This window comes from Octopus bimaculoides, chromosome 18, assembly GCF_046866305.1.
Source record: "Octopus bimaculoides isolate indiv1 chromosome 18, ASM4686630v1, whole genome shotgun sequence".
Lineage (NCBI taxonomy): Eukaryota > Metazoa > Mollusca > Cephalopoda > Octopoda > Octopodidae > Octopus > Octopus bimaculoides.
In genome coordinates, this window is record NC_142945.1 from 36,842,770 (window position 1) to 36,854,693 (window position 11,924).

Below are 11,924 nucleotides of genomic sequence, written 5' to 3' on the forward strand. Positions count from 1 at the left end.
TCTGTCTGGTTACTTTTTATGAAAATATGTGTGTATGGCATATGCACATTTTTCTATTTCTGTGTTCATTCTTGTAAACCCAAATAAAGAATCTTTGGAATTGAGAGTGCAAGTCAGTTTTCTTTGCTCTTTCTTGGAAAGTTCCAATACTTCCAGCCTATAATACAAATCTGTTGTTACATAGCAACTGCAACAATGATATGTAAAGATAGGATTTTATAGTCAGGATACAGGACTTGTATGTTCTGCATTATTTTGCCATAGATGTCTTTTGTCCACAACTTTTGAGGAAACTTTTGCATTTCCTGAACAACTGACTTCTAGAGTGGTGCATGATATTAGTTTTCTATCCCAAAGAATCAGATCTGTTATGTTTGCACCTGAAAGCTGTTTTTATTGGAATATTCCATCAGTTTTCTGGCATGCTTTTAGTATGAGTTGTTGGGCAATCCTTCATATAGTGACGGCTGTAAATAGTTTTGGTTGTAGTGTCATTTCTCATAGGAATGGTAGTGCATTGTGGGTACTTTTGGGCAGCTGATTATGCAGATAATGTCTTCCACCCTGGTTTGGTGCAATTGTTTCTTCCTATCACAACATGAATGTTGGAGGCTTCATATATCTTTTACTTGCTTGGTGTTTAGTAACCAGTTATTGTTCCTGAATAGTAAAAGTGTAACCTCCTAACTGGAATGTAATGTCTGTCACAGGTCCAGAAGACTACACTTAAACGTCAACATTATTAGTGTTCTCACACTGAGGTCAACTTTGCCTTTATTCATTTTGTGGTTAATAAAATGAGTACCAGTTGAGCACTGGGTTTCATGTATTTGACTTACCCCATCTCCTGAAATTGCTGGCCTTGTGCCAAAATTTCGAAACCGATATTAGTGTCCTCCATCTTGTGGATATGAATCCTTTGCTGATGTGATGAGTGTTTCTCCTGCAAGTGTCTGTGTAAACAAGTTAGTCCAGCCATCTTTGGTTTACATGGAGCAGAAGTATACTTAGTGTACCTATTCAGGAGTTCTTCACCTAATCTTCTGGTATTTTCACTGTTGAATACATATATGATGTACTCATTTGTCACTTAATTGTTCATTAGGTGTTATTTAAGTGATGCACTACTCATAAGCTGTTTGGACTTCTCTTACACCTCTACCTCCATCACTCCATTTAACATAGATTCTGTCAGTGTCAGTGTTGATGTGGAAGTTACCAATGGTAGTTAATATCTTCCTAATCTTAATGTCAAAATTGTACAAAAGTATAATGTTGCTGAATGCGGACAGCAATGACAATTCATACCTCCTGAAGTTAGCTGAAATATTGTCTCTGTTGCTTTACTTATTACAGCACTGTAACATTCTTATCAATTCTCAGAGCGGTAGGAGAGATAACCACCTCATTGATAGCCATATGATTTTTTTGTGGTAAACAATTATTAAATATGGACACTTACCCTGACCAAACTCCATTCCTTATCCTTCTTGAATATTACCTAAATACAGCAGATCATTGATGGGAAAAAGTGTGAGATATTAATGTTCCTCTTCCTTGTAACCTTGTGACCTTAGCATTTCCTCAGCAAGGCTGGCAAAGAGGTCACTGTCAGAACAAACAGTAGTGCAGACAAGCTCTCACCATGGAATATTCTCATTGATAACCTCATACTGTTTATGTAGTGGTTGCTTCAGTTCTTAGTGGTAACTCTATTTTTCATTACACTGTGTAACGTGATTTTTGTCCTTGGGTAACAACTGTGATTTCCTCCCTAGTAAGTATGAAAAATGGCTAATATTTTCTTCAAACTTTGATTTGTTCAAGCCCCAAATAATCCCTCTCAACACATGGCTATGATGCTCCCCTTTTATCCCGCTTTTTCTGCTCGTGATCAGAGACACCCATATTGTCAGCCACTAATGGACATGCTCAAGTGGTTAAGGTCAAGCAACTGACTAGCTGATATGTGGTATTGAGCAGAATATTTACTCTAACAATATTTCTGCTTCAGCAACTCAGTAGAAATATCCCTGACTAAAGATTAAAAGATAAAAATTTTGTTACAGATGGAACATTGGTAATGTGCAATGACTGTAGTATCTATGTGCAAGGTTCATTCAAATTCTTTCATATAGTCTATGGGTGTCAGGATTACCAAAAAAAAAGTCCTTGGGTTGATTCGTTCAACTGAAGATTCTTTAAGGTGGTACCAAAGCATGGCCGCAGTCTAATGACTGAAACAAGTACAAGATGTGTGTGTGTGATGGGCTCTTTCAGTTTCCTTCTTCAAAATCCCCTATATTGTCACTAGACTTGTAATGCTGCTTAATTTCTTGAAGGAGAGCATTGAATAAGAGCTGTCTGATACAGTGCCAGACTTCTTCCTTTCCTCTTGCCTACTCATCAGTCATAACATGGTTTTTTTCATAATAATTTTGGTAAAATACATTCAAGCAACCTGTGTACAGTTTATACATAGCATTTAGTTTGCTTTTGTAGTTTTTTACCACATACAGCTTCTAGTGTTGTCTGTGTAATTGCCAGCCAGTCTGGCCTAAACCCATCAAGTTCAGCATCCTTGTTTCTTTCTTTTATTTTGATTTGAACAGGTTAACACAAGTTTTCTCATAGAACATGAACTTTCGATACTAGCATTCACTTTTCTCCAGATGATTTTATATTTAATAGCTTTGCAGCAACAGACAGGAGAGTTTCACAAGTGGTGTTACACATTTTAAGAGAGATGTTTGCACAATATTATGTATGTTTTTAAAATTCTTTTCCACGAGAGAACGAGCTGGTCTCCAATCAAGAAGCAAGACTCTTTAATTGGAATTTTGATAGTATTAGGATTATGTACATACCAGATGTTTCTCTTCATATTATGAGTAATGTTTGGAATATATTTTTGCCACTGTGAGTTATATCAGTTGGTATTACGCAGGTTTATTAATAATAATTTTACTTTTGCCAAATGTTGGTGGTTACATGATCTAATTAAATGAACACTAATTAATGCCAACAAAATAAACATTGGAGATGCTTTGCACCATACAAAAACCACAGGTACTACTCAGAGGTATTGCAAGCTCTTCTGAATCCATTGCAATGTCAGAATCCCTTCTGTATTATTAGCAGGCATCTCAGGATCACAAGTGTTTCATCCTTTGGCATGTGAGCATTGCCTGAATTGGCCAGTGAGGACTGAATTAGCTTACACCTGTAGATGGGTTCCATTTACAGTCTCTTGTGAATCACGGAAGGTTATATTTCCCCATGGCCCCACGTTTTTCATGGAAGAGTGAAAATAAAGAACATTGCTTGTATGATGATGCTCATTTACAACTATCACATGATGTCAAGACAAAAGTGTGTGTACATACACACACCCATACACACACATGTGCATGCATGCTCACATGTCTATACAATGGGTTTCTTTCAATTTCCATTTGCCAGAACCACTGACAAGGCTTTGGTTGGCTCAGAACTATAGAGGAAGCCACTTACCCCAGGTGTCGTGTTGTAAGACTGAATGCAAGACTACGTTGAGGGAAAGCAACTACATAGCCATGCCTGAGCCTGCAATAAACATTACAGAAAATTATATATAAGGTAGGCACAGGTGTGGCTGTGTGGTAAGAATCTTGCTTCCCAACCCATGGTTCTGGGTTCAGTCCCACTGTGTGGTACCTTGGTCAAGTGTCTTCTATAGCCTCGGGCTGACCAAAGCCTTGTGAGTGGAATTGGTAGATGGAAACTGAAAGAAGCCCATTGTATGTATGTACGTATGTATGTGTGTGTATCTTTGTGTTTGTATTTGTCCCCTACCACCACTTTTAACAACTGGTGTTTGTGTGTTTACATCCCTGTAACTTAGCAGTTTTGCAAAGGAAATCAATAGAATATGTGTCAGGATTACAAAAAAAAAGTCTTTGGGTTGATTCATTCAACTGAAGATTTTACAAGGTGGTACCAAAGCATGACCACAGTCTAATGACTGAAACAAGTACAAGATGTGTGTGTGTGTGTGTGTGTGTGATGAGCTCTTTCAGTTTCCTTCTACAAAATCCACTCACAAGGCTTGAATAATGATGATGATGAATAATTCTGAGAATATTGAGATTATTAATGATTTTGAAGTAATTCTAGTGTTGTGTATAGAATTAGTTCAGTGTGAATGATTATCTACCGTAATATTTATAACGTCCTACCTTTTCTATCTTCCCTGACAGGTGATCAAATACAGATGGTGTTTAAATCAATTAATCATCGCAAACCCAACAAACTGTACATTTTCTCTATAAAGATTGATGAAAACAGCAAATACCTTGGTAAGTATTAAACTGTAATGATGTGGTTTCATGATGTAAGGCAGTAAGTATTGTGGTATTGATTGCGATAGTGGTGGTGTTGTGGGGTACTGGCTGTGTGTTGACAGCAGAAGTATTGGTGATAGTGTTGTGGTACTCATTGTGTTGGATGTAGTGTTGTGGTACTGTGTGTGTGTAGTTTTATTGGTTTTAGTTGTAGTTTTGGGGCACTGACTATGTGAGGGTAGTGATGTTGTTGGCTGTTGTATTGCAGTATTGATTGTGCTCATAGTGGTTTTGATTCTGTTGTTATGTTGTGTGGCTGTTGTACTGTTGAATCAGTTTCAATATTGTGCATTGTTGAAGGCGGTGAGCTGGCAGAATTGTTAGCATGCTAGGCAAAATGCTTAGCAGGATTTCATCCATTTTTATATTAAGAGTTAAAATGTTGCTGAGGTTGACTTTGCCTTTCATCCTTTTGGGGTTGATGAAATACCGTAAAAACCCATGTAATTTACATACTTTTTTTGCAAAAATAAAAATAATCTTTAGTGAATGTGTAAATTACATGAGTTTCCAGAATTTTTTTAGAAATTTTTTTTGTTGAGCTGGCAGAATCATTAACGTACCAGACAAAATGCTTAGTGGCATTTTTTTCCCAGCTCTTTACATTCTGAGTTCAAACCCCACTGAGACCAACTTTGCCTTTTATCCCTTTGGGGTTGCTAAAATAAAGTGCCAGTCAAGTACTGGGGTTGCTGTAATAGATTTGTCTCTCCCCACCACCTCAAAATTGTTGGCCTTGGACCCTGCAATGGACTTGGTTTTGTCTTGTAAAGTGTGTTGTAACTCTAGTGTTATGGTGTTAGTTTATGGTTTTGAGTGAAAGATAGTAGTTTTATAATGTGTTGTATGGGATAGAATGCACTGTTTTTTTTATGATGTGTATTGGGCAGTGTTGTAGTGTAGGATTGATTGCCTGTGTTATTGGGTGAACGGAACATTGTATAGAGTATGGTAGCTCGGAAGAGCGTATTAAGAGGGGTAGCAAACTAAATATATTCCACCAAAGGTGCCTCAGAAAAATCCTTAAGTTGAACTTGCAGGATTGTGTCACAAATGAGAAGTCTGAGGTCACAACCACTGCAAGAGACTGTTGCAGATCGCTGATTCTGCATGGCTGGCTGCATTCTGTCTAGCTCAGTTGTTCTCCACTGGTGTCCATGTGACATTTGTCAGTCCATATAAGATTTTGTTGTTGAGGTTTATTTGCAATAAATTGGTTATATTTTTACAGTACACAAAATAATTTAACAATTTTTTTAATGCATTTCCTAATAACATTTAATTATAAAAATGTAATTGGATTTCTTTTTAAACATTGAATGGCTATGGGGGCCCAGTAGAATAAAATAGGAATCAAAGGGGTCCATGGGCGAAAATGGTTGGGAACCTCTGGTGTAGGAACCTTGGGAACCTCATGGCTGTAAACAGCCATGATTTGGATACCACCTGACAGGAGGTGTAAAAGGGACAGACTGAAGATCACTTGGCAGTGGACATTTTCAAGATGTCCTGGAGACAATCAACATTACATGGAAGAATAGCAGCTGATTGGACCCAGTGGGGGAACTTGTTGCACATGTTTAGCAACACAGGAAGGCCTAATAATATATATTGTCCTTGGAGTGTGGATAGTGATGTACCATTATTTTTGCATACTGTAGTGAGTATTGGGCTGCTTGTGTGTAGTGTCGGGTGGGAGGTTCTAGCTACAAAATTCATTGTACATGTAGTACTGAATGTAATGCTACAGGGTTGGTGAAGTTTTACTTTTATATGATATTATATAATAATGATATTAATTATAATATGTAATGGTTTCAAATTTTGGCACAAGGCCAGCAATTTTAAGGATGGGTGTAAGTCGATTACATCGACCTCAGTATTCAACTGGTACTTACTTCATCAACCCCACAAAAATGTGAAAGGCAAAGTTGACCCTGGTGGCATTTGAACTCGGGACATAAAGATAGAAGAAATGCCACTAAGTATTTTGTCCAGCTTGCTAATTATTCTGCCAGCTCACCGCCTTAATATGATACATAAGATCATACAGTTCTATATTTAAGAGATGAGGAATTATGTACATTATTTACAATTGACGGATATTTGTCCTCACCTTGTTTGTTGTTAACACAACGTTTCGGCTGATATACCCTCCAGCCTTCATCAGGTGTCTTGGGGAAATTTCGAACCTGGGTTCTCATTCCTAAGGTATTTTTTCGATATTATTATTATTGTTATTATTCAGGTCATTGCCTGGAATCGAACTCAGAATCTTGGGGTTAGTAGCCCGTGCTCTTAACCACTATGCCATTTGCCCACAGGCATATGGCATAGTGGTTAAGAGCAAGGGCTATTGTAAATAATGTACATAAGACCATATATGATATATAATGATATAATATGGAAATAATACTTTTTAGATAATATTAACACTATAATATACTCAAATACAAAAACGAAGTTTGCATATATGACATGTTAGTTATTTGTTTTCTTTTTCTTTTAGTTTCTGAGTGCCACCCGTTGGTTCCAAACATAGAGGAACTTGTTCAAAAGTTGAATGCAACCAATAACTTGAGCAACTTCATTCTGTCAATGAGAAAAGCTTTCAAAAGCCTCTGCCACTGAAATGCATTATCTTTCCACAGCAGTTTACTCCTGATCTGAAGATGTGGTGGGTTTACACTGCAGTTTACCTCAGACCAGAAGATGAGGTCTGTTTTTACAGCAATGACATCAGAGTGTGCTTACAATGTGTTTTTCCTTTATATATATATATATATATATATATATATATATATATATTTTATTTTGCTTGATTCTGTTACTATATGGGGAGCTTTTGTAAACTCGGTGTACATGTGACCATGATTATTTTTTTTTTAAGTTGTGAGTGATAGCCTTGGTGATCATTGTTTTTGTCTCTCTTACACACACACACACACACACATTGATGATCTGTAAATATGTATACTCATGCACATACTTTCATTGGGTACACACACGCATTTCTCTTTGTCTCTTTCTGTATATGCTAGGGTCCTGTGATGAGCCTACGAAACTAAGTTGCATGGGGCTGAATCAAACTGTTTTAAATAAAAGTATATGTAACTCCTTTTTCTTTCAAATGTCTACTCACTCACTATATAATATATATATATATATATATATATATATATATATATATAATAATACAAATAATATGTGAATATATGCATATATACGTACATGTATGTACATACCTGCATTTACATGTATATATAGATGCATATCTGGGTACAGGATGTCACAAAAAATATGTGGACAAAATGAAAAGCAGAACATAAAAAGAGCACAGAAAACAAACGGGCCACATAGAAAATATTTCCTTCATCAGCTACCCCTATAGTAAACTAAGCGTTTCGAAGAATTAGGGCAGGACGCATGGTTAGAATAGTTCTTCCCACGGAAACAATTTAAATTAAATTAAATTAAATTTGTAATGCAGAGGAATAGTAGCAAACAGAAAACACAACAGGAAGACGAAACTGAAAATAAACAAGAAGGGCTGTAGGCCAGACGTGAAAAAATATCTGTATACTGAACACTGTGATGTGACGAACTGGAGAGAGAAGAAAATTTGTGTTAGCTTGGCAGTGGCCAACACACACACACACACACACACACACACACACACACACACACACACACACACACACACATACACACACACACACACATGCACACACACAATATAGCAAAATAAAAGCAGAATCTCACATCCCACCTCATTTTATCAGTTGCATGACTCTCTTCTTTGATATGTCTCTTGAACTTCCACACCAAACCATACCTCTTTTCTCAGCCATAATCTCCTCCTCCCATCTGATTAGATTACCTTTAATTCCATTTCTTTTTAAATGTGAATTTGAAGAATAAAGGAAGAAAGTAACCAAAACATTTAAACGTCCTTTTCTATTTTGTTTTATCTTGGGAGGCTCATCTATGTCAATAGCAAACACTTGCACTGGTTCTACTTCACTTCATTATTATTTATTTACCAATTGGTCAACTATTTAAAATGAAAAAAAAAAAACGTAACTACTGGGGGCGATTCATTCAACTAAAAATTCTTCAAGTTGGTGCCCCAGCATGATCACAACCTAATGACTGAAACAATTGAAAGATAAAAAATACTTAACCAAATAACTAAATTGTTTGGTTAATTGTCTGGCTAATTACTCAGTCAATTTGGCTTGTCAATGCACTGGTTCTACTACTCTTCTTATTTATTTGTTCATTGGTTATCTATTTAATCAATTGACAAATAAATAATAAAGAAGTGAAATTGAACCAGTGTGTGTATGTATTATTAGTATAACGACCCTCTCGAGATGCAACAAAATATATTTTCACTATATGAGTTCACATCATGAAATACAAAAACTAAATATCTCAGTCTATATTTATTTCTTTTGTTGGTCTGCCTTTGGAAAAGGTATGCATGTCATAATCTCTCACCAATATTATAGTAGCTATGCATAGAAATAATTTTTGCAATAAAATATTCTCTTCTGTTGATTTTTTTTGTTATATGTTTACTTGTTGAAGGGCAATGCTATGTTAGACAATAATATTGCTATTATTATTATTATAATGATTATTATTACTATTATTATTATTATTCCGCTGAGGTCGACTTTCCCTTTCCGGGTCAGTGAATTAGGTACCAGTTGAACACTGGGATCGATGAAATCGACTCATCCCCTCTCCCAAAATTGCTGCCCTTGTGGCAAAATTTGAAATTATTATTTTTACTATTGAACGCGGCGATCTGGCGGAATCGTTATCTCGCTGGACGAAATGCTTAGCAGTATTTTGCCCGTCGCTACGTTCTGAGTTCAAATTCTGCCGAGGTCGACTTTGTCTTTCATCCTTTCGGGGTGTACCAGTTAGGCACTGGGGTTGATGTAATCAACTTAATCCCCTCCTCCAAATTTCAGGCCTTGTGCTTCCAATAGAAAGAATTGTTATTGTTGTTGTTGTTACTGTTTGCAGAAACGTTAGTGAGGGATTATTAAATTGGTCAAAATACTTTATAAGCTCTCTCTTGGGACAACAGGCTAAAAATATTGCTTAGATTAGTAAAGAACTCTGTGTATTCTGGTGGTAGGGTCTGAGGCTATAGTTCATCACCATTTTATATTGTAAATCCATGATTGTATTCCTAGTTATAATGGCTTTTTTTTTACACGACAAGGCATAAACAATAGTCATTATATATTTTTTAATTAAGGCGGCGATCTACCAGAATCGTTAGCACGCTGGACGAAATGCTTAGCAGTATTTCGCCCGTCGCTAGGTTCAAATTCCGCCGAAGTCAACTTTGCATTTCATCTATTCGGGGTCGATGAACTAAGTTGAATACTGGGGTCGATGTAATCGACTAGCCCCCTCTCCCAAATTTCAGGTCTTGTGCCTTCTGTAGAAAGGATTATATATTTCTTTATTATAGTAAATTTGGCTTACTGTTGTTTCTAGCAATCATTATAGGTTCGTTATTGATTGGTTAACTCAGTCGGTCCATTGATCAATGAGCTAATAGAAATAATTCTGAGTGGCCAGTGGCATGTATTTGAACAGCTTAGACAAATACAGGTGTATCAAATGCCATATAACATAAATTCTTGATGTATTAAATATCTTTCCATCTCTGAAGCATGTATCATAATTACCAAACATGAAAGGGGAGATAATCTCAAGAATCAAGTTTATCCAAAGGTGACATACCATTAAGAAAAAGAACACGCTTAAGAAGACAGTCGTGGACGCGTGTTTGTAACTCAAAAGCTGTTATCATCAGTACGACTATTGTCCAACCTTATCTCCCATAGCCGAGGGGCTTAGGTATCTTTACAGGGCTTATGTGATAAATGGGACGGAATCATTCTCAAACTGGACACTTGACCTTGAATGCTTACAACAGAATGGACTCCGCTAATCGCCCTGAAAGTGCCATGTGGTTGATAAAATAGGTGATTGATTAAGTTCATTACCCATGTAAGCTATGGCGGGATTTGAATTCAGGATGCACAGAGCCAGAGTAAATATCGCAAGACATACAGTCCGACATTCTTATTGTTCTGCCATGTGTGTGTTTGTGTTTGTCTCCATACTGCCAGAAAACTGGTGTTGATTTGTTTACATCCTCGTAACTTAACGGTTCACCAAAGATCGAATACGTAACAAACCTAATTATAAAAATAAATACTGTGTCGATTCGTTCGATTAAAGCCTTCAAAGCCGTGCCCCAGCATGGTCGCAGTTTAATGACTGAAGAACAAGAATCTAAGAATATGTAAGTAAATATATGTATGTATGCATGCCTGTATATTTGTGCGCGCGGGCATATTTACGATAATACCTGATATTGAAAGGAAGACATTTTTCTTTAAATTTACATTTTCTAGAATTAATTAATACGACTGAGAAATTTTAATATTGATTAACAGAGAATTTGATTCTACTCAATATACATACCGTCTAATTAGAGTGAGCTTCATTTGTGGATATATGAACTACTGACGATACATGTATGTATGTATAAGTGGGGTGCGTGTGTTGTAATGAATCTATTATTATTTTGTAGTTTTATTAATTTTTTTTAACAAACTTTATTCTATGGATTTCCTTATGGTTTGTTTGAAAATGCGGTAAAATTCCCAAATCCATCAACAATATTTCAGGAGCTTAAACGTATCATCATCGTCAGGATGAAATGATGTTGGTATGTTATACTCCCTATTTCACGTAGGCCGAGCCAAAGTGACTAGTGTTAACTTTAAGATTACACATCGTAAATCATGGACTTATTTTTGTTCGTGATTGATGTACGTCTGTTTATTTAGCGTTGTACAGTAGTATGAGTATTGCTACCATCATTAATTTCTTTCGGCCCTGCCCACTGTTAAGACCCAGCAACACGACTCCATATCACTTTATCCGGAAGATGGGACTACGAAGGTCTAGAAACGTTGATGATTGATAAGGAACTTTAATTTTTCAACAAATCACAAAAACTCATGAAAATAGGAAAATCTTTAATGTGTGTGTGTATGAACAGAGATTTTCTTAAATTAAAAGTTATTGATTATATAAAAATATCTTTAAGAATAAAATGATGCAAATCTTTTGGAAGTAAGTTTCTGTCATACGTTTGCTGGTCATGCGTAGAAGAATATGGCCAATTTCTTGGTGATGCTCAGATTATTTTAGACGTAAGCATTTGTGCGATTTTAATAATCTATTTACTGTTATATCTAGTATTAGGTTGATCTTTTAATGACCATACGCATTCGGGCAAGCTGGTGTCGCTCTTTTTATGTTTCTGAATTTGTAGGTATACTAGTAGGGACTGGATTTTAAAATATTTTCTTTGTTAGGTAAACGTAGGATTTGGTTGTGTTGTTCTTATTTTTAGTGAAGAAATCTGCTTACTATAACAATTCATTTTCTTAGATATTACCCGTTAAGTATGCATTTGCATGTTAGATGGCGTCA

The 11,924-nt window shown here is 36.2% G+C and overlaps 1 protein-coding gene across 2 annotated transcripts in view; it reads left to right on the top strand.

Annotated features, from left to right (window-relative positions):
• The window catches only part of LOC106870502 (kinetochore protein Spc25), a 64,750-nt gene extending 55,805 nt beyond the window's left edge, over nucleotides 1-8,945 (top strand). For both annotated transcript variants that reach the window (XM_014916617.3, XM_014916626.3), the window contains exons 5-6: nucleotides 4,239-4,337; nucleotides 6,892-8,945. In XM_014916617.3, coding sequence (XP_014772103.2) covers nucleotides 4,239-4,337; nucleotides 6,892-7,013 — 221 coding nt within the window. In that variant the 3' untranslated portion in view covers nucleotides 7,014-8,945. The remainder of the gene's footprint in view (nucleotides 1-4,238; nucleotides 4,338-6,891) is intronic.
• The last annotated feature ends 2,979 nt before the right edge of the window (nucleotides 8,946-11,924 follow it).